The following is a 24,441-nucleotide window of genomic DNA, read 5'->3' as shown; positions in this document are numbered from 1 at the left end:
AAGATCATACCCCAAGTCAGCATCAAAGGCAGGACTATGACTCCTGACTCCCAGGGCAGGCTGCCTCCACTGCCCTTTCTGCTGTCCACTCTCCGCCCCTTCCCCTGTCTGTTGCTGCCTGCCACCTGTGGTTTAGGTCCACTGGTTCAAACAAGAGTCTGAACCAGTCAGAGGCTGAGAAAAATGGTGTATTTCTGAGAAAAGAGTTGCAAAAGTTAACTGGTTTCAAAGACCTAACTAGTTTAAAACAGAACCCCTCTCAGTGGCCTGAGTGAGACACTAACCATACCACTTCCAAGACACACAGCGGGAGAAGTCCCAACAAGTGATCACTTTCTTCTACTTTTGGCAATTCCTGTGATTTCTTTATAGTTTTGAATGTGATCATACATCATAATACAATCTATAATTGGACACAGTAGAACCCCGAACCATTTTCATTAGTACAAAAGACATGGAAATAGATAATCATTTCCATAATTTCATAGATTCCTGATTAAGTTATAAATTATAAAAAGTCTCTCATTTTTGTTTAAAAAAATCAAATGAGAAATTAAGATAAAGACACACACTCACACGCACACACATACAAGCAGTAAAAAGTTCAGAAGGATATATACAAAATCTTAACGGTGGTTACCTTTGAGTGGCAGAATTACAAGTGACCTTTATTTTATAACTTTCTGTACATTCTATTGTGGTTATTTGCTCTTACAACCATCAAAACATAAACTGTCATCAAAAATAAATAAAAGATATCATTATGTGAGAAAAATTACTTCCCCGTGCAACTTGAGAACAAAATATGTCAACACGGTTTATTGGGTCATAATTTAGAAAATCAAGAATGTAATTTTAAAAACCGTTCAGTAGCACAGTGGAAAAACTCGAAGAGCTTAAACTAGATTCTAGGGCTGCACCAGGCAGCAGGTGAAATCTGGGTCAAGTATCGGTGGTTTCTTGGGTGGCCTGTAACAATTCCCTGCCCCTCTGTTGGCCTCTAACCCACCCACAGCCCCATAACTTGAGGGGTGGGACTATATCAGTAGTTTTCAGTTCACTATCCATCAGAACTACCTGGGAGCTCCTGAATGTGCAGCTCCGGCCCCAGTGCAGATCAGTGAATCAGAGCCCCAGGCTTGCGACATCAGAACCATTCATCTATTCCAACCCCTTCGATTTTTAGGATGTGTGTCATTGTAGAACAGTTAGGTGGGTCCTCTGAGGGTGGGCAGAGGGCTCTAGAATGCACATCGCCATTCCTAGCTTTCACTTCTGATTCTTCAATGGGAACTGCTTATTTTCCCAGAAGCACACCTTCAAAACGGCCTACTATTCTTTTCATGGGTCACCTTGAGCCTGGACTAGTTCAGAGCCAAATGGTCATTCTTAAATGCCTGAATTCTTCCCCACCCTATTAAGTTCTCAGAAATTGAGCCAATTACATTTTTAATAACAGGAATGGTTCTTTATTTTCTGCTTCTGATTTGACTAGTAGAACCCACCCATAAGTAAAAATGAACTGAGTACTCGCTTCCACCCCCTCACCAGCCTACTCTCATGCAGTTTCTCCAAGCAGCTCCTCCAATGTTACTCAGGCCTCACTCCAGTGTCTCCTCCTCAGAGAGGCCTTCTCTGGCCTCCCTCTCCAAGGCTGAGGCATATCACCCAGCTTTATTGTCTTCGTAGCCTTTTCTGCTACCTAACATTGACTTATGCATCTGCTATCTGTCTCTCTCCACTTGACTGTGACAGCCATGAGAGCAGGGACTGGTGGTCGTGTCCACCACAACATCCAGGATAGTGCCATGGCACACATACACGTGTTGCATGAATGAGTGAATGAATGAACAAATAAAAAGAATCACAGAAATAAAGAGAAAAAGAAACCCAGTCAACCTTGTACAGGTTGAGTGGTGTATAAAACCTAAAATTATATTATGATTTGCTGCCTTGACAGCTGGTAAAACCATGGCCTAACTGCAACTTCCCCTTCTCTCCTGCAACAGTAGATAAGGTCACCTAGCTAAGCAACCTCCTTATCAGGAGTACTTGGTAGCTTCATGATTATCTTCGAGTAGTGGATTTTAGTTCCTGCCAGCCAACGGAATTATTCAAACAATACTATCTCACCTCCCACAGTAACCAGCACATACTTCAACCTATTGTTACCACAGGGCCTGCCTCCCACAGCCCCTAGCAATTTGCTCTGCTCCCCAGTACAACTCCTGTGTGGTACTGCATGGTAGGCAGTGTCCTTCTCCCTTGCCTGTGAGTACACGTGGCTGATAGACTTTGTGATCTCATCTGTCCAGTGCTGGGGTTGTGTGTTCAGCCATCGCTATAATGCTAGGGCAGGAATCCCTCCCTCACCAATGAGGTACAAAAGAAGAGATCAAAACAACAGTTAGCATTAGGACTGACCTAGGACACCTGTCAACTTTCACTAACTGCTCTTTGCCTGACATGGTGAAGGCTGCCTGGGATGGAGCCACTAATTGCTGGCCAGCAAGTACATTAGCTTGTTCCATATTGGGTCATCTCTCCTGGGGACTGCCAATCTTCACCCATCCTACAGTGTCGTCCTAGCCCCCAAGGCAAGACCTATTATTAAATGACCATATCCCAGAGTGAGGTGCCTTTGGGTACCATCTGTGTTTGGCAGGTGCTCTCTAGCACTTCTGACATCTAGTCTGACTTACAAATTGGCTTGACAAAAATAAGATTCTATGGACATCCCCCTCCCCTACACCATTAAAAGAATTAATACAGCCCAATGTAAGCTAACACAGGGCCTTCAAGGATTGAAAATTTTCATACAAGACCTAACTTAGTGAAGGCATGATTACCGCCACCGTTTCTTCTTTTAAAAGTCCAATTTGGCCTGTTCTTAAACCTGGAAATAACATAGGGTGTTTCACCACAGATGACCACAACCTTAATGCTATAATTCCATCCATTGAAACCCCCATTCCTTATATCTAATGTTATTGAGATTACTGACTCCATCCAATCAGTAACCAGTAAATATTTTGCTACTACAGATTTGGCTAATATGTTTTGTTCAATGCCTATTTCGATAGCCTCTTCACCACAGTTGACCTTCAACTCTGAAAGGACATAGTATATCCTTTCCAAGCTTCTCATAGGGTACCTCACCAGCTCTGCCACCACACAGACTTTGCAGGCAAGATCTTAACTTCATGCACTTCTTTAAGAGCACAGGTCTGACATTACACTGAGAACATCCTTCTCCAAGAAGACTCACTTGACACACTCATTAAGGACATCCAAATACTCACAAAAGAATTCACAAGAAAAGGATGGGCCATTACCCTACATGTGGGGCATGGCCTGCCACCTTCGTCAAATTCCCGAAAATTTTTTGGTAAACCGAAGACAACTCTATCCTGACACTGTCAAAAAACAGCTATTGATCTCTCGGCATCCACAACATTAACACAAGCCCAACATCTTTTAGTCCTTTTTGGATTCTGGAGGTAACACAGTCTTTACCTACAAGTTTTACTTATGCCCAATGATGCTGTCACTCGCAAAGCAGCCTGCCTTGAATGGGCGGTGCCAACAAAAGGCTCCAGAATCTGTCCAACTTAAAAGCAGGCACTCCTATCAGTGCCTTCAGAGACTTTCACTGCAGAGAGAGGCTTTAGCAACCTTCACCCAGGCATCTTGGAGTCTCTGGGCCATATAGGATAAGTCGCCAAGGACTTATGATACAAGAACTCTCTTTGCTCTCTTCGCCCGCACCATACAAAAGAAGAACAACTGCTAGCTGAATACTGAGCGCTCCTGAAAAGAGACTCTCACAGACTGTCCTGAGACCCTCTGTACCCAGCTGCCCATGGAGCTTTTAGAGACACAGCTGCCTAGGCCTCCTTAATACAGGAAGGAGCAACACCTGGGCCCTCTGGCATATCCCACCTGTAGGAGGGTGGCCTCCTCTGTCCTCAGTTCCTTGCCAGATGTCAGAGTAGGTTACCTCTTCCCCAGGCTCCTTGGCTACATGGGGAGCTCCCTTGAGATCAACTGAGTAAGCACTATTAACCTAAGAAATGTCCAGACGTATGCTAAGATGACATATGCTAAGAAGCAAGATATCAAATGCTCCTGAGAATAACAGTTTTGCAGCTTCTTTCATGCATTAGAAATTAAGGAGAGAACAGAAAGATTACCTGGAAGTGAGATAAAGCAAGGTGGGGGGATTAGATTATAGCATAGTTAACAAGATTATATGCTCTCGAGAGGGTGGATGCAGCTTACTTCAAAGGTGTGTTAACCTAGATGCACAGAAACAATGGACAAGGATTGCTTAAGGCAAAGATAAACCTTTTACTAAATTATATGCCTGGGGCGTGACTACCCATCACAACCTACTCAGTTAGGAATTTATGATCAGATCACCCTGTAAGGTTACTTTCCATAGAATCCCTTTTTTTAATCCACATATTTAAGTTATAGGTAGCAAATGAACTCCTGCTGAGGGGATTGATAAATCTGGCATTGATTAATGCGGATTCATGCTTCCTGGGGATACACACTCTTTGTACCACCACCCCTACGGGTCCCCCAACTGCAGTTATTGGCCACAAAGGGGAATACATATAAATTCACACAGGGCCCTCATTCCCTCCTGGTCAAGAGCATGCTTCACTTGTTAGGGAGGCAGTTCATCTGCCCCTGAGAAGTTGCAGTCACAACCGAGGTTTAAGTTGGTGTCAAAGCATCAAAGGTCAGTGTGGTGTAAAGCCTAAAATTAGTAATATGTACTATTGTGACATATGGGGAAAAGCAGGCAGGGCCTGAATAGCCTAACCACACGGCCCCTCCTACTCTTTTCATGGGAACTGTGCCTCCTTATCCCTGAGTAGCGGGTTCTAGTTCCCTGCCAGCCTGTGAACAAGCCAGTTACACCCTCCTGAAGAAACCAGAGGCTCCCCTACGCTTCTAACACCACACAATACCTCCTACAGCCCCTTCAGGTTTACACTGCTACTGAGTGCACCCTCCTTTGAGCCCTGAGTGACACACTGGCCTCTCTCAGGCTCTAAGTGCATGTGATTGATAATATACTGTTGATCTCAACTGTCCAGTGTTAGGTGCCTGTGTTTTCAACCATCCCTACAACCCTAGGGTCAGGATCCCTCCCTCACCAATTGGGAAAAGAGAAGGCAATCACAAAAGGCTAGTCTCATCTTCTGGGTTGCCCAACCCAGTCTCCAACCTCTTCCCTCACAAAACTCCGTAGCTCCTTGCCTTTCCCTTTAGCCAGTTTACTTGTCCTCCCTGTCTTTCTAGGCTGCTACATGTCTTTACTAAAAAATGTGATCTCTCCTCTTTATCTCTATTCTACGCACGTGGGGCCCATGGTTCTTGACCACTCTGTAGACCAACAGATGTCTGAGGACTGCCAGTTTGATTTTCCGATACACGTAACACAATGAAGCCGACTCATGACAAAGAGTGGAATTCTGTCTTCTTCATATGAACATGTCCCCTAACCTCATAATATATGCTGCCTTGTGTGGGCAAGTAGCAGCTGGAGAACTGTATAAGAGGTGGCTTCTGTTTCTAAGGAGGACACAGGCTCAGAGCCTTAAAGGAAGACTATTAATCTGATATATATATATATCTCACAGCAAGAAACCCACCAAAAGCAAAGTCAAGGGATAAATGACCTTAATATATAAAGAGCACTTAGGTATCAATAAAGAAAAAGATACCCATAGGGGCAAAGAATATAAATAGAAATATCCAAGGATATTCATCCTCATTCACTCATGATAAGTGATGCGAATTACACTACAATGCACATGGCTGGCAGCCCTTGACCATGGCCTCAATGTAACTGTAAATCTTTACTTCTTTAAGATACCTTTTTTCCTTCTCTTTCCCCTTGACTGAAATTGGCCTTCTGCTCACTTGCTTCTTTTCTTTCCTTATCCTTCCACATACTGGACAACCACTCCCTTAATCATTACACCCTTAGGTCAGCATCAGTCTTAGGAACAAAGCCTCAGGTCCACTGACCACAGATACAAGTGTTTCTGTCAATCTAAAGATAACATCTTGCAGCTCCACACTCATGAAAGTAGAACAACCCTACTGGCATCCCCTTGAAACCAGACAGAAGACACCATGACTGATATCAGGACCTGATGCAATGATCAACTGCCTTTTACCCTAGCCCTGACCAATCAGTAGAGCCCATGATCCCAACTCTCTTAGCTACCATGACTGAATTTTCCTCTATATAACCTATCCCCTAGAGGCCATTGGGAAGCCAAGTCTTTGAGTGGTAGCTCATCCGTGTCTCTGGGCTTGGCACCATTTCCTTAAATAAACCACTACTTTCTTTGCTGCAAACTCCTGTCTCTTTTGGCTTTGACGCATGCAGACAAAATGAACTCCTTGAATTTGGTAATACCAAAGATCCTTGCTGCCTGTACTGACACTCTTGTGTTATTCCTTCTCTCAAGCGTGGGCTGAGCTTAGCAACCTGCTTCTAGCCAAAGAAGCAAAGATGTTGCTTCTGTAATTAGGTTACTAAATACAGTGATTTTTGTCTCGCTAGCAGACTCTATTTCCTTCTCAGACCACGCATTGATGATGAAGCAAATGCCACGTTGGAGACGTCCACAGGGGAAAGAACTGAAGGTGGCTTCTGGGCAATAACCAATGAGGAACTGAGGCCCTCAGTCCAACAACCTGCCAGGAGCTGAATCCTGCCCACATCACGTGAGTGAGCTGGGAGGATGACTACAGCCATGGCTGACGCCTCAACTGTGGCCTCATGAGAGATCCTGAAGCAGAAAACCCAGCTAAATTGGATCTCAGCCCACTGCAACCATGAGATAATAAGCGAGTGCTCTGTTATGTGGCTCAGTTTTGAGATCTTGTTACACAGCAACAGAAACTAAGACAGTGTACAATGAAAGGCAATTTCCCATCTAACGGAGAGTGAAAGATCAAAGAAGCTGAAAACAGACTATTTTGATGAGTATGGTGTTAGAGGGAGTATGACTGGTCCCACCCCCAGGGTAGGTGATCTGGCGATGTCTATAAAAGTCACAAATACATGTACTCTTTGACCCAGCAAATCTATTTGCAACAATGTATCCTACTCATGTATAAAATGTCAAGGTTATTCAATGCAGCATTTATTAGGATACTATTTTAAGCTGCTCTTATTGGCTGAATTGTGTCCCCTCGAATTGAAGTCTTAACCCCCAGTACCTCAGAATATAACTGTATTTGGTGATAGAGCCCTTAAAGAGGTAATTAAATCAGAATAAGGTCATTTTGGTGAGCCTTAATCCAATATGACTGGTGTCTTTAAAAGAACAGGAAATTTGGACATAGGCACACACATAGGGAAGATCATGTGAAAACACAGGGAGAAGACAGCCATTTACACACCAAGCAGAGAAATCTTGGAAGGAATCAGGCCTGCTGACACCTTCATCTTGGATTTCCAGCTTCCAGAACTGTGAGAAAATAAGTTTTGTTGTTTAAGCCCCACAGTATATGGTACTTTGTTATGGCAGCCCAAGCAAACTAATAAGTTGTTAAATTTAAAAACACATGAGAGGGAAGTGGTTAAATAAATTCTGGTATATCTATATGATAGGATACTGAACAATCATTTAAAAAAAGAAGCAACTCTTAATATATATATAAAGAATAATCTTCAAGACATATTGTAGAGTTAAAAAAGCAGAGCGTTCAATGGTTTGAATATGCCACCACTTGGGTAAAAGGATGAGAAAAAACATACAGAGACAGATGAGTAGATATAAAAACTCGCTTGAACATGCATAAAATAGCTTCGAGAGAAAATACAACTACCTGGAGCCCACTGGTTGTCTCTAGGTAGACTGGGGAGCTTTGTCCTTGTGCACACTTGTGACACTTTTGAACACTGAACCAGATAAATGTTTTGCCTTTTCCAGAAAAAAAAATTAGTAAAAAAGTTTCAGTCTCTACTCTCAGGCAGTTCACATTCAAACTATGTAGAGCATCAGATCAATACACAAGGTGAAAGGAGATGGCAAATATCCCATCAGCTGTAGAAGCAGTATCCCACATAAAGGTGAAATGTTAGGCTGGCATCTGAAGAAAGGCTCCATGAAAGACTATCTATGTAAATGGGATCAGGGAGGATGACAGGAGGCCTCTCTACTTGGGAAGGAAGATACAGGGAGGGGAGGAGACAACACAAGTGAGGAATGCCAGCACCGAATGGGCGGAGCTGTAGGATGGGGGCCACGCTGGCACCGAGCCAGTGGGGCACCGCTGCCCCTTTTCATTCTTCTCCACCGAACACAACTGCACAAAGGAACCCACATCGCAGGGCAGGTGACCCTCTTCTCTGCTTAGCCCAATCAGGCCAAGCCAAGGATGGCCATTCCATTCCCTCTGCCAGTGCTTGATTTTGAAGTGGACGTGCATCAAATCTGGCCAGTGAGAAGTTGAGCACTCTGTTGGGGGCTCCTAGGGAAGTGTCCTCATGCTTAAGCAGGAGGAACCAGAACAGATGTTCCATTCTCATCTCTCTGGACATGATGTGGCTGTGAGGACAAAGCTGTCCCAGCAGGAATATGGAAAGATCTTGGGTCCTTGGAGGCATCACTAGTCAGTGATGACACCACTTTCTAACCCTGAAATTATCCTGTCCTGGAAATCTCATTTTGGGAAATGACACATTTCTTTCTTATTTAACCCACTATAGGTCAGGTTTTCTAGTGTTTGTGGCTGAAACCAACCTAACTGATACAGCCAAGGTGACTCCAGGACACTTAGATGTCCATTTTAAGAGTTTGGATTTTATTCCTTTTGCAATAGAGAACTCAACAGAGATTTTAAAAGTCAGAAAGGTCTGCATTGTAGAGATCCATCTGACATAGCATTCAGGCAGTGACCCCCCGCACCCCCACATGGGGTGCAAACAATCCGATGGCACATGAAAGAAAAGCCAAAATAGATATTCCTGACTAATTTTTACCTTTTCATATGAGTTCTTAAAAATCTGCACAGCACTATATGTGATAGATTATCAGGGGCAACTAGAATAGCAGCAATAAACCCTCACTGGGTGCTTTCTAATGCCAGGCAGAGTGTTACAAGCATTTTACAGTCCTCTTAACAACAGTATAGGGTCATTTTTAATTTACAGACTAGAAAACTGGGAAACAGAGAGCAACATGTGTAAGTGACATAGGTCAAACTCAAACCCAATTACTTTAGCCCCAGATTCTGGGCTCTTAAGCAACACAGTATATTGCCTCTCCACATGTAATTTATAAACCTATGTGTAAATGTGTGTGTGTCTGTGTGTGTATACAATTTCTAAACTAATGTAGAGGGGATTTATGTATATGAATGTGTATATAAATATATATAAGTCAAAATAAATATACAGATGTGATATATACATACACGTATCTCAATGTGCATGTGTGTGAGGGGAAACATGCTCAGTGATGTTATACTAAAAGAAACATTCAGTAAAATAGACTTCTTGAAAATTGCTACTATTGAGAATGAGTTGTAGGGAGTGAGACCAAAAGTAAGGAGGGTGGTGAAGAGGCTGGCGTGAGGTGTGCCAGTGGGATGGGGAGGAGGGAATCCATGGGAGAAAATCTTTGGGATGTGGAACTCCTCATACATAGAAGCCAAGTGCTGAGGTGCACTTGAGGTTAGAGCAGTGCTGACTGCCACGTGCTAAAAGGGGCTAGAGGGCCAGGTCACTGGGATAAAGAAGAAGGCTGAGAATCTAGAAGTCACAGAGAGCCCAAACATAGGGAATAGAACTGAGCAGGCCTTGGATAGGGACTCCAATTTGAGAGACAACTATCATGGGGCCTGACAAAGTCTAGGTGGAACCTGGGAATGGAGCTGGCAGTCACCAGTGCTGTGATGTTATGAACTGGACAGCTAGGGTGTTGGGAGGGTCACTGAGAACTCCAGTCGGGGCCAGACAGGTAACAGTGAAGTGGGATGGTGGGGACTGTGGCAAACAGAGAACATAGACACCTAGAGCGGGCAGCAACCACTGATGATGGCCATGAGGGAATGTGGGTCCAATGTTTTATGAGTTGCCAAGTTTTCAAGAGAAATAGGAATTTGGATTTTTACATGAAATCTCCTGATTTTTAAGTGTTGCTTAAAAAAATTAAAACCCCCAGCCTTACAGCTAAGTGGCAGAGTGGGACTCAAACCTTGATTGTTTCCAAATCAGTGAGGGGTGGGGCACAGAGACCGTGGGCACAGGGTCCCTTTGGCACAGAGCCCCTGTAGCAGTGAGTAAGGCAGAGGTGGAGACTGATGGGCATGTGAGCCCTGCTTCTCCAAGCCTGCCCCACTCAAGACAATCTTTGTTCTTAGCTGGTTGCCAACTAATAGGAAAGATCAAGCAAGTAATAACTTAAAGAATTTTGGGTACTATGCTTTTCCAGGGAAGACTTTTGAAAAACATGTTGATGAAGGAAATGGGGCTTTGAAGGTGGAAGAACAGGAAAGGTATGGTACATGGGTAACTATTTTGTCTGATAGCTAACTCCAGTTCTTCACTCTATGGGATTTGGTAAGGTATAAATCAGGGCCCCTGCCTCCCCCTCAAAGAGTGATGACAATATAAGTCAGGTTGGCTGAACAGAGAATGCCATCCCTCAGGGAATGATAATTGGAATAGGAGTGGACATTTGACATCAGAGTTAATTTTTTGAAACTAGTCTGGATATTGACAAAGAGACCTCTTTCTCTCTCTCTTTGTTTAAAGCATACATACAAAGGATAGACTGCCAAAGGCTACTCTCCCCCAGCTCTAGGTTTAGAATCTTGCCTGAAGATGAAACAGAGCTAAGAAATAGAGAAAGAGCCAGCATCTTGGTATTATTTAAGCACCTGGATTATGCCAGGCCTGAAATTCAACTCCTTAGACAATTCAATTATATACGCTAATAAATTATTTTAAAGCTTAACTTAGGTTAAATTTAGTCTCTGACATCAGTGGCTAAAAGAACCTCACGTGACTTACAGAAAAGTTGTATTTGAGAATAGAAGGCCTTGCCTCGTATTCCTCAAGCCGAGTCCACAGTGCAGCTGTCTGCTCTCCAGGTCAACAGTAGACAGTGCCCCCACCACCACTGAGTTCCCCCTTACCTGGAAGTAGTTCAAAAGTATGCCAGCCCAGGACAGTCCCAGGCCTGCAAACATGAAGGGCACTGTCACCTGAAGGCCAATGGACAAGGTGGTCTCCCTGCTGAGCTCGGTCCCCAGTGGTTTAGAAGCCACCCTTTGGCTTTCCGGGACACATAGAAGTCCATCTCCTGAGACTGTAGGGAGTCTTCCTGTGCTAAGGGTGTGTGGCAGCACTAGCTCCTCTGGTCTCCTCTGTCGGGTCTCTGTCCCATCCATGTGAATACAGCTAAGCCCCTGGTAGCCTTAACCTGGGAGACACAAAGCAACAGGGGTTGTAGGGCAGAATTCCTGACCCCAATGGGGCCAACACCCTGCAAGTCTTCAGGCCCTTCTGTCCACCAGAGGTTCGCATCATTCTCACTAATCCACAGCCTTTAACTTGGTGCCTGCTCTACATGGCTTCCTGCAACCCTAATTTACAAAAATTTTTATTTAATATGCACATGTTTGAGGAAAAAAACAAACATACAGAAAAGAGCATTAAAATATATGAATTGGAACCAGCAAAACTGGTGGTGCAAGTGCAAGGACCCCTGAAAATTCTCTCCTTCACAAAAGCAGCAGGAAAAGTCGCAAAAATTGTCAGAATCAACTTTTTCAGAATTCTGGAAATTAATCAAAGACTTAGAGCAACATAGGTAGTATTTACTCAAGAAAAAATGCTGAATCTCAGTAAGAACAACAACATTGTAATGTCCAGAATGTTTTAACTTGCCTTAGTCCCATCCCCTGCTCTCTGGCTCTGCAGCAGACTTAATTAAAAACCAACAGCCTGAAGAGAAAAGAATGGGCTAGAGCACTTTTAAAGCCTCACTCTCAAAGAAATGTCATTATTTGGCCTATCAGGTGGTTCACTGATGCCACTTGCAGACTGTATTTCACCTGACCTGTAGTTCACTTAGTATAAAATGGCTTTTCCCTGAGGGATATTTGTTGAAAAAAATTATAGGCACTTTGTGGCTCCCTGAAGCAGTGAATAATAGTTGGGGTAAATAACACACTATCCAAAATCCTAAAAGGAAAAGCCGGGGAATGAAATGCCTATATGGGTTTTAAAAAGTTCCTACACATTTCTGGGAATTTAGAAGGCCACCCATATTGAACTAGGAATATGCTAAGGAATTGCTTGAGAAGGTCCTAAGCTTTTACCCCTGGATGATTTGGAGTCTCTGCACAAACAGAAAGTGAAGGCTAAGGCAGAGTTGTAAGTAACTGACTAAATGTTAAAGGTATGTCCCCATAAGCACACAGAGCCCCTTGGCAAAGACTGGGAGACTTACTGGTTCCAGGTATAGCATCCAAGAAAATCTCTAACCAATCATTACCTGACCACTAAGCATGGTCAGGCATAGCATCCAAGAAAATCTCTAACCAATCATTACCTGACCACTAAGCATGGTTCCAGGCATAGCATCCAAGAAAATCTCTAACCAATCATTACCTGACCACACCTTCTCCAAAGGAAATACCAAACAGTATAAGAGACCACATACAATAAAGAATATAGACTAAAGAATATGTTCAGAAAAGTCACTAAACAAAAAATTACTATAACAAGCAGCAATAAAAAGAAACCCTAAGAGGGGAGAATCTGATTTCCAGAGTTGTCACATTAAATAATTTTAAATGTCCGGTTTTCAATTAAAAAAAAAAAAAAAAGACATGCAAAGAAACATGAAAGTATGGCCCATACACAGGAGGAAAAAGCAATTAATAATAATTATCCCTGAGGAAACCCAAACATTGGACTAGGTAGGCAAAAACTCTAAATCAGCTATTCTAAATGTTTAAAGAATTTAAGAAACCACGTTTAAAGAACTAGATGAAAGTATGAAAATAAACTCTAACCAAATTGGGAATATCAATGAAGAAATAAAAATTATTTTTAAAAGAGTCAAATAGAAATTCTGGAGTTGTAAAATATAATAGGTAAAATGTAAAACTCCCTAGAGGAGCTCAACAGTTGATCTGAACAGAGAAAATAAAGAATCGTTGAGCTTAACAATAAGTCAACAGATTATCCATTCTAAAGAACAAAAAGAAAATAGAAAAGGAAAATGAAGATGTCCTCGGAGACCTGTAGGACACCATCAAGCACAGCAACAGATACATAATGAGAGTCTCAGAAAAGGAGAGAGTAAAGAGGTCTAAAAGAATATTTGAAAACATAATGGGCAAAAGCTTCTCAAATGTGATTTAAAAAATTTCCATATTTGAGCTCGACAAATTTCAAGTAGGATAAATTTAAAGAGATCCGCACCAAGATACAGCATTGTCAAACTGTCAAAAGTCAAATACAAAGAGAATCTTGAAAGCAGGGAGAAGCAACTCATACACAAGAGATCTTCTATAAGATTAACAGTTCTTTTCTCATTAGAAACCGTGGAAGCCAGAAGGGTGTGGGATGACAGTTTCAAAGTGCTGAAAGAATAAAACTTTCAACTAAGAGTTCTATAAGCATCATAAGTATCCTTCAAAAAATGAAGGCGAAATTAAGAGATACTCAGATAAACAGAAACTGAGAGAAGTTGTCACTAACACACCTTCTCCAAAGGAAATACCAAAGGACATCTTTCAGGCTGAAATGAAGGGACCTAAACAGTAGTTCAAATTCACAAAAAGAAATAAAGAGCAATATAAAGGTAACCATGTAGGCAAATGTAAGAAACAGTATAAATGCATTTTTGGGGGTTAGTAACTTTTTTCTCTTATCTGAGTTAAAGACAACTGCATAACATAGTAATTATCAATAAGTGTTGATAGGCACACAATCTATAAAAACTGCAATTTGTATGACAATAAAAGCACAAAGAGAAAGTGTACAGAGCTATACAGGAACAAAGTTTTATATACTAGTGAAATTAAATTGCTATTAATTTGTATTAGAATGTTATAAGCTAAGGTGCTAATTGTAAACCTCAGGGCAACCACTAAGAACATAACTAAAATATATATGTATATTTTTAAATGACACGAGAACAAATATGATACACTAGAAAATATCCATCTAATTCAAAAGAAGGCAGTAATGGAAGTTAGAACAGAAAAAAACGCAAAAGACATAGGAAATGAATGGCAAAATGGGAGATAAAAATCCTAATCAGTAATTACATTAAATAAAAATGGATAGGTTGAGGAGACAGGAAAAAATGGCACAGATAGAGTCTTTGTTCATCCCTCTTGCAACCACATCAAAGTTGTGACAGAAAAACAGAGCAAATGGCAAGAAAAGTCATCAGAGATCTAGACAAACAGAAGCACTACAACTAGAGAGAGAAATAATTAATTACCCTGCAATGGTAAAAGGTGGGAGGAGGCAAAAACGCAAGTCTGCCCGGTCCCAAGCGGCTGAGAGGGACAGAGGCTGCAGATACCTCTTAAAGGGGCCATGTCTGTGAATGGTCTTTCACAGTGACGGACCTGCTCATTCTGAGCACCAGCGATGGGCTGGCTGCACAGGGGGCAACAGGGACTTACAGGAGAACACTGAGTTGTTGGAGTGAGGGCCAGAAGCGAGGCTCTCTCCCAGATAGAAGTGCCCGTGGTATCCACTGTTCCTCTGTTGAGTCTTCCCCCACACCCCGTGTTTGGACACAGCGCCACCATAGCTGAGGCATCACCAATCTGGATAACAGAGGTCTTTCCGACCAGAGGATTCCTTGAAACTCCGCCTACCCCAACTCGAGGCCCCACCCAAGCCACATCCAGTTGAATCCTTGGAGAGTCCAGTGTTCCTTGCTGAGTAGCACCAAGACTCACACTGGTAGCATCTGGCTTCGGTTTCTGGTGTGGCCTTCCGCGGGAACTAGAGGACAGCATCTTTGGATTGCTTACTGAATCTTAACAGGTAGCCCTGGAGGGGCACAGGCTGGGGCTAAATTTGGCCTGCAGCTAAACCCCTCTCAGGACTGTGCCACTGGACACCTAACATACATAGCCACGCTAATAAGACCGGGAGATTTAGAAGCTTTGCTTAGTACATAAAAACAGACACAGAAAAGCACCAAAATAGGGAGACAAAGAAGCAGAAACCACATAAGAGAACAGAACAGAGATCCTGGAATAATGGAGTCTAGCAATCCAACAGATACAGAGTTCAAAACGCTGGTTATAAAGATGCTCAGTGAACTTATGGGAAGTGTAGATGAATTCAGTGAGAACTTTAACAAAGAGATAAAAAAACATAAAAATGGAGATGGAAATTCTAAAAGGGAATCAGTCAGAAATGAAGAATACATTATCTGAGATGAAGAGTGTATTAGATGGAATAAACAGAGTGGATAAAGAAGAGGATAGAACAGCTGATACAGAGAATGGGGAAGCCAAGGACACTCAATCAGAACGGCAAGAAAAAAGAAGCCAAAACTATAACACTAATTTAAGGAGCCTCTGAGACACTACTAAATGTAAAAACATCCATGTCATAGGGGTACTTGAAGGAAAACAAGATGTTGAAGAGCTATTTGAAGAAATAATGATAGAAAACTGCCTTCGCCTGGTGAAGGAAGTAGACATACAACCCCAGGAAACTATCATAGAGTCCCAAGAAAGAGGAACCGAAAGAGGCCTACACCAAGATACACCATAATTAAAATGCCAAAGGTTAAAGACAAAGAGAGAATCTTAAAAGCAGTAAGAGAAAAGCAGTTAGTTACCTACAAGGGAGAACCCATAAGCCTGGCAGCTGATTTCTCAAAAGAAACTACACAGGATAGAAGGGCTTGACACAAAATATTCAACATGATGAAAACCCAGGAACTACAACCAAGAATACTTTATCTGGCAAAGCTATCATTTAGAGTCAAAGGACAGATAAAGAGCTTCCCAGACAAAAATAAGCTAAAGGAATTTATCAACACCAAGCCAGTATTACAGAAATTGTTGAGGGACTTCTTTAAGAAGAAAAAACATGTATCAAAACATGAATAAAGAATGGTAATAACTACATTCCTATCAACAAGTACTTCAAATGGAAAAGAATTAAGTGCTTCAACTAAAAGACAGAGTGGCTGAATGGATAAGAAAACAAGACCCCTACATATGCTGCCTACGAGAGATTCACTTCAGATTAAAAGACACACACAGACTAAAAGTAAGGCGATGAAAAAAGATATTGCCTTGATCAACCTAGAAGGTATTGTACTGAATAAAATGAGTGAGGTAGAGAAAGACAAGTATCACATGATTTCACGTACATGTGAAATCTAAAGGACAAAATAAACATCAACAACAACAAAAGCAGAAATAAAGTCACAGATACGGAGAATATTTTGAGGGCTACTACATGGGAGGGAGGTTGCGGGGGGTGGTGAACAAAAGCAAAGGGATCAAGAAGTACAAATGGATAGTTGCATAATAGACATGGAGATGTAGAGTGTAGCACGGGGAAGATGGTTAATAATGTTATATTAAAATGTAAGGGGGAAAAGGGATACTAAATTTAGTGGAGTGATCTCTTTGTGAGTTATGTGAATCTCTGATCACTATGCTGTACAATGGAAATTGGTATATTATTGTATGCCAATTGTAATTGAAAAAAAACCTCATTGAATTGTACAATGTAAATATGAGCAACTAATAGTCTATTATATTTCAATAAAGGAGGAAAAAAACAAAAATAAGTTTTAAAACAAGCAAAAAATGGATAGGTTAAAAGTAAAAGGATTTTAAAAGACATATCATGAAAACAGTACCCAAAGAGAGTTGGAGTGCCTTACTAATACAAGGCAAAATAGACATTAAGACAAAACTGTCACTATAGACAAAGAAGGACATTTGATAATGATAAAAAGTTCAATCTATCAAGAAGACATGACAATTATAAGTATATATACAGCTAACAACCACAAAACACATGAAGCCAAACCTGGCAAAACTGAAGGTAGAAAAATACAATTCAACAATAATAGCTGGAGACTTCAATACTCCACTTCCAATAATCAATAGAACAACTAGACAGAAGATCAGCAAGAAAACAGATGACTTGAACATTATAGGCCAATTAGATAAAAAATACATCTATAGGAACACTCTACCCAACAAGAGCAGAATATACATTCTTATAAATGCACATGAAACATTCTCCAGGACATGCCATATCAGGCAAAAAACAAGTCTCAAATTTAAAAGGTTTGAAATCATACAAAATGTGTTCTCCACAATGGAATGAAATGAGAAAGAAATAACAAGAGAAAATTTGGGAAATTTACAAATATTTCAGACAACACACTCTTAAATAACGAATGGTCCAAGGAAGAAATCAGAAAAGAAACTGGAAAATTATTTGTGTAAATGAAAATTTAAATACAACATACCCAAACTTATAGAATCTGTGAATTCAGTGCTTAGAAACAAATTTATAGCTATAAATGCCGATATTAAAAAAGAAGAGGTCAAGTTAATTTTTCACCTTAAGAAACATGGGAAAGAAAAGCAAAGCAAAGTACATGCCACCCTCCCCTTCGCAAAAAAATAGTAGAGGGCAGGAAGTAATAAAGACTAGAGTGGTGATAAATAAAAAGTGAAAAAATAAAATAAAATAAAGAAAATCAACAAAACCTACAGTTAGCCCTTTGGAAAGATTGACAAATTTGACAAACCTTTACCTAGACTGATGAAGAAAAAAGAGAGAAGATTGAAATACTTAAGAGGGTACATTACTTCCAAATTTACAACTATAAAAATAATTATGAAGGAATACTATGAATAACTGTATACCAACAGATTAGAAAACCTAGAACAAAATGGACAAATTCTTAGAAATACACAAAAACTAACTCAAGAAGAAATTTAAAATTTTAATAGACCTATAATAATAAAAATATTGAATTAGTAATAAAAAATATTCTCAAAGAAAAGTGCAAGAGCTGATGGCTTCACTGGTGAAGTATATCAAATGTTTAAAGAATTAAAACTAGTACATCATAAACTCTTTCTCCAAAAAATAGATGAGGAGGAAATACTTCCCAACTTGTTCTACAAGGCAAGTATTACCCCATACCAAAATCAGACGAAGAAAACCCAAGAAAACTACAGACCAATATGTCTTATGAATATATACACACAAAAAAATCAACAAAATATTAGCAATATGAATTCAACGACATATTAAAAAGCTTACACAACATGACCTAATGGGACTTATCCCAGGAATGCAAAGTTGGTTCAATAAACAAAAATCAATAGAATAATAGGTGAGAAAATATGATCAGCTCAATAGACTCAGAAAAGATATTTGGCAATATCCCACACTCTTTCATGATAAAAACAATAGAAATAAAAGTAAATTATCTCAAGCTGACAAAGGCATCTATTAGAAATCCAGTTAACATACTTAATGGTGAAAGGTTAACAGTATTCCCTCTAAGATTAGAAACGAGACAAAAATGCTTGCCATTGCCACTTCTATTAAACATTATAATTAAAGTTCTAGCAAGTACAGTTAGGTAATAAAATGAAATAAAAGGCATCTGAATTAGGAAGGAAGAAATAAAGCTATATTTACAGATGATGTGATCTTGTACATAGAAAATCCTAAGAAATACATACACACACAGCACACAGACACACACACACACACACAATTATTGTAGTAAATAAGTTCAGCAAGTTTAGAATATAAGATCAATACAAAAAATAAGTTTTATTTCTATATACTAGCAATAAACAAATGAAAAATTAAACTAAGAACACAAGTGCATCTGAAATAGCATCAAAGAGAACAAAATACTTAAGAATAAATTTCACAAAAGAAGTGTAAAACATTTACCCTGAAAACTAAAAAATTATTGTTGAAGGAAAAATTTAAAAACCTAATAAAAAGAAAGATATTCTGTGTTCATGGACTGGAAGACTTAATATTGTTAATATCGCAATACTCCTCAAATTGCTGTCAATATTCCAGCAACTTTTTTTTGGAAAAAGTGACAAGTTGATCCTAAAAGTCAAATGGAAATGCAAGAGACCCAGAATCCAAAGCAAAAAAAAAAAAAACAGAACAAAGTTAGAGGACACACACTTCAAGATTTCAAAACTTAACTATGAAGCTATAGTAATCAAAACAGTATGGTATTGGCATAAGAACAGATATATAGATCCATGAAATAGAATTAAGAGTCCATAAATAATCTCATGCATCTATAGTTAACTGATTTTCAACAAGATGCAAAGACCATTCAACGGGAAAAAAATAGTATCTTCAACAAATACTGCTGAGATAACTGGATATCTACATGCAAAAGAATAAGAGATTTGGATTCCTACCTCAAACCATATGTAAAAACTCAGAAAGGGTCAAAGACCTAAACCTAAGAGCTAACACTATACAACTCTTAGGAAAAAATATAGATATAAATTTATAAATGTAAATATAAAAAATATAGATATAGATATAAATATAAATATAAATATTAAAAATATAGATATAAATCCAAATATATTTTGGATTTGGGTTATGGTTTCTTATATATGATATCTAAAATACAAACAACCAAAGAAAAATTAGGTAAATTGGACTTCATCTAAACTTAAGTTCTGTATTTTGAAGGACATTATCAAGAAAGTGAAAAGACAACCCACAGAATGAGAGACACCATTTGCCAATCACATATCTGATAATGAACTAGAATACATAAATAACATTTACAGCTCAATAATAAACCCAGGTTAAAAACTGGCAAAGTATTTGAATAGACATGTCTCCAAAAAAATACAATAGCCAATAAGCACATTAAAAGATGCTCAACATCTTTTGTTGTTAGGAAAATGCAAAACAAAACTGCATTAAGATACCACTTAGCATAATGTTTTCAAGGTTCATCCATGTTGTTGCATGAATCAGTACTTCATTCCTTTTAGTGGCCAAATAATATTCCATTGTATGGACTGACATTTTGTTTACCCATTCATTAGGTGATAAACATTTGGGTTGTTCCTACTTTTTGGCCATTATAAATAATACTGCTATGAATATTCACATGCGAGTCTTTTCGTGAATGTGCTTTCTATTCTAATGAATTACACATTTTAAAGGGATATTTTATGGTATAGGATTTATATCTCAATACTATGAGTGAAGCCCTAAACAATATAGTAACGTTTTATTTACTTTGCAATTTAGTTCAATAAAATCACACTCTTTACATATCTGGTTTCTGTCACTTGACATTAAGTCTGTGAGATTCAGCCATGTTGCTGAATCCATTTTTATCTCATTGCTATATAGAATGCAAGTGTATAACTATATGACAATCTACTCATCTATTCTACTCTTGAAGGATGATCACAATTTACTTTTCTTTCCAAAAGAAAAATAACTTTATTGATTTTTATTACAAATGTAATGTATTCATAAAAATACAATTTAGACAATACAAAAAGGTATACATAAGAAAGTTTCAATCACTGACAATTTTACTGTTCCAAAATAACTAATGCTAAGTCTAGTGTATATCCTTCCAAGGTACACACACGCGCACGCACGAGCTCACACACGTTCTCACACACACTATATATATTTTTAAAATCAGTGTTCTAGATCCTGTTTTTTTTTTAATTTAATAAAATGTGTATATCTTTCCACCACTATTTTCAGTATGTCATTTTTTGCCTTCTCTTGTCATCTTTGACAACTGATCTCAGTTTCAGGCAAGGAATGAGGTGGTGGGCTTACTCTTCCCAATTGCTGGTAAAACTTTTTCCAGAGGATTTATAGATTCAGGAAGAGCAGAGGGAAGAACTCAGCAGGGACATATAGCTACGTGTTTTAACTTGTAGCAGCATATAGCAGAGTGTCACCAGTGGCCCTCTCTACTCCTTCCCATTGGCAAAGATAGTACACTGTTGCAAGTTTATTAAGTCAGCAGAGGAGATCCTGGGCCAGTGAGGACTGAGTGAGGAAACAGTGAGTAAGAGGGCACAGGAGAAGCCTCACATCTTCAGGGGGCACCTTAGAAGGTATAAATGGTTCCTGCCTACCAGCCTACAGAACCTGGGCCGAGCAGGCTTCGCTTGACTTAAACAGGCAGTAAACCATGGAAACAAAGACAGACTTATTCTAACATGACTCCCACCTTCCGAAAGCATTTGCAACAGCTAACACTAGGGACAGGAAATGTATGCCCTTCTATCTGCTCCTTTGGCCACACCTGTCTCCACCACTAGCCAGAGGAGCTGTCCTCACCTGGCTGGCCAAGGCCCAGGTCATTTGTCAGGGCCTAATGGCAGGAACCCAGTAGGCTTCTTGTGCTGACTCTCTAAGCCTGATCCCATGGGGGTAGACTAACCACTTTCTTTAAATTCCTGTCGCATTCTCTGTAGCAATGCTGGTAAACTGAGTCAGGACCATGTGAGAGGCCTGGCCACAGTGGCAAGAGCATAGAGAGGAGGAAGGCTCCAGTTCTGCCACCAAAGGGAGCAGCATAAGAGCAGTCAACAGGGTCTCTGGTGCCCATTCTGCTTCCCTATGTGGCTCCCCTGAAACCACGGAGAGGAAGAAAGCTTAGTAGAACAGTGTTAAGTATATGGACAGTGCCATATACTTAATCTCTTTAAAAAAATAATAGACACCACTACCAATGAGGCATGTGACACTCCTTTATTCCTCACAAGACCCCAAGAAGATCTGACCATTACTGCTTCTGTTACCCAGCAGAGGAAACAGGAGGTAAAAACTCAGCTGGGCCAGCCTCAACCCCTGCACTTGGAGCTCTCCTCAGTTTCTCCTCCTACCTCTGTGGAATCATCAGATGGGAATAGAAACTTTGCTCTAGGATTTGCCTCAAAAATAATCTCCCTTGACCTCAAGCTACCCTCTAGTTCTTACCCCATTCTCTCTTCCCCTTCAGGATACGATTACAAAGACATGTCCTGCACCCGTCTCTATGTCTCACCTCACCCTCTGTGTGCAAGCACCCCTTCTGCTCCTCCCAGCACAAAATGCCCCTGCCAAGGCCAGCGGTCCCCTGCACAATGCCAAACAACCCTTAGACCTCAGAGTGTCCAATGTCTTGGCCAAACTCACTGTGGCATGAGACACCCAACAACTTGAGACTTGCCCACCATGGCTTTCCTAAGTCTTTTTCCTGTAGCTGTGCCCCCCACCTCCTCCTACATAGGACTGTAGCCCCTGCTCCTTTTCGTCCCTCTTGATAAAGTCCTGACCACCCAGACGATGCTGCCAATCATCAAGAACAATGCTCTGTTCGTATTTCTGTAAGTAACTGCACTGGGGCAGCTAAGTCTAGCTGAACTTTGACCAAGATCTTCCTGCTAACACCCACAAAACATTCCATCCTCCTTCCTCCAGTCAGAACACTCTTTTGGAGTCTTCTTGTGCCTAGTATTCTACAATAAAGACTATGTTAATGTGCTCTGGCTGATTTTCTTTCTTGTGTGACTCCTTGAGACTTGTTCTTCCAGCTTAGGGTTGCCAGATTTAGCAAATAAAATGTGACACACTTATGCTGAAAAGTGATTCAGACTACCTACCAAGCTAAGAGGCATCTCAAATATGGCAAGTCTAATGTAGAACTCCTGATTTCCCAATTCTGTCTCTCTGAGCCTCTTCCTTCTTGTAAAAGGCACCATTATCCACTCAGCTGGTCAACGCAGGAGAAAGGTCTTGGTGTAGAGGAGAAATAAAGACATAATCCTTTGGATTTATATATGTGTATACTGTTTGGACTTATCTCTGATGAATATGCACTACTAAAAAAATAAACAACTTTTTTTTAGAGCAGTTTTGGGTTCACAGAAAAATTGAGGGGAAGATAGAGATTTTTCATATACCTTCTGCCTCCACACATGTGCAACCTCCTCTATTATCAACATCCTACCCAGCAGTGGTACATTTGTTACAATAGGAGAACCTACACTGACACATCTGCGGCAGGTGGACAGTGAAAGCAGAGGGCAGGAGGTAAGGGCAGGGCAGCAAGCAGGGCCTTATCAGCCAAGCAAAGAGTTTGTTTCTTTTTCAGGGTGAAGTGAAAGAATTGGACAGGATGATGATGTAATAATGGTTACATTTTCCCCACTAAAAAGGATCAGGTCCAGGAGTGATCCCAGATGACCTCCATGGTAAGAGTCCAGAAACCCTAGGAAGATGGACCCTGGTATATGCAAAAGTAATAGTGAAATTACATACAGCCTAGAAAAACAACACTGAGAAGAAATAAGAGTGATCATAAATATAAATAATGAATATAGACATTTATATCCATGATACTGGATTTTTTTCTAACCAGTTTTAGTGTAAGTGAACTGATTAATTTTGAATCCATTATAATATATTGTGCATATTGAAAATATTACAGGAATTTGATATATTATATTTGTGCCTTTAAGTGTTCATAAGATTTTGATTAAATAGACATACATGATTAATGTTTAAATGTATGCAGAATTTGTTAAATGTCTAAGTTGTGATTTATTAACTATAAAAAAATTGGTGTGTGATCATTTTGAAGAATGCAGGCTCTTGGATACCTTTTAAAATGTTGACTGTTCAACAAGTATATTGAAATAATGAATTAGGTGTTAACAAAGTCAGTTAGGGATAAGGCCTCTCTGTATAGGTACTTAGACATCCAGGCCTATGGACAGCAGCAAAAAGAGGGTATCCAGGTGTCCAGCTTTTTCTAGGCTTCCTTCATTGGCCAGACAGGCCTGAGCAGCAGTGAAGTGGTCAGTCAAAAGGATTTTTGACCCTTAAACAGGGGTTTGAACCTCTAAAGGTTCAGGGAGGGAAGGTCTCTACTGCCCCCCACCAAAAAAAAATCCTGAAAGCAAAAACCAGAGAGAAAAAAATGATTAATTCGACTCCATCAAAGTTTAAATACTCTGTGGGACAAAAAATTGTCTCTAAACAAAATTAAGAGCCAAGTAAAGGTCTAGGGAAAATGTCTGGAAACAACAGAAGAGACAAAGAAACAGTGTGCTCTCCTCCCCTCCCCCACCCGCAAAATAAATAAAAGACTTCAACACAGCCCTGAGGGACAGAAAAAAAAAAAAAAAATAGAGAAACAGGTGAGAGTATAAACAAGTGCTCAGCAGAAGGAGAAAGACAAGTATCTAGTCAGTACAGATAAGACTAGAGGTTGGGAAAATGATTTAAACCCAGCAGCAGGAGGCCCTGCCTCACTATCAGATGGCCCAAAGGCCCAGGAAGAGAGAAGAGACCCCATACTGAATGGAGGGGAGGCGGGGAGGGGACAGGGTCCA

The 24,441-nt window shown here is 40.2% G+C and overlaps 1 protein-coding gene across 21 annotated transcripts in view; it reads right to left on the bottom strand.

Moving 5' to 3' along the window:
- SLC41A3 (solute carrier family 41 member 3) overlaps positions 1–24,441 on the bottom strand; it is a 111,122-nt gene that overhangs the window by 84,193 nt on the left and 2,488 nt on the right. For 11 of the 21 annotated variants that reach the window (XM_011376073.2, XM_023520906.1, XM_023520907.1 and 8 more), the window contains exon 2: positions 11,182–11,468. The exons of 4 other annotated variants lie outside the window; for them this stretch is intronic. In XM_011376073.2, the coding sequence (XP_011374375.1) occupies positions 11,182–11,436 (255 nt within the window). In that variant the 5' untranslated portion in view covers positions 11,437–11,468. Of the gene's footprint in view, positions 1–238; positions 243–11,181; positions 11,469–24,441 lie in introns of those variants that run through there. 6 more of the 21 variants (XM_023520910.1, XM_011376077.2, XM_023520916.1 and 3 more) reach the window with 2 other exon arrangements.

This window comes from Pteropus vampyrus, unplaced genomic scaffold (assembly GCF_000151845.1).
Source record: "Pteropus vampyrus isolate Shadow unplaced genomic scaffold, Pvam_2.0 Scaffold285, whole genome shotgun sequence".
In the NCBI taxonomy this organism is placed as follows: Eukaryota; Metazoa; Chordata; class Mammalia; order Chiroptera; family Pteropodidae; genus Pteropus; species Pteropus vampyrus.
The sequence above is the reverse complement of the archived record's forward strand: the minus strand, read 5'-3'. Positions and strand labels throughout refer to the sequence as shown.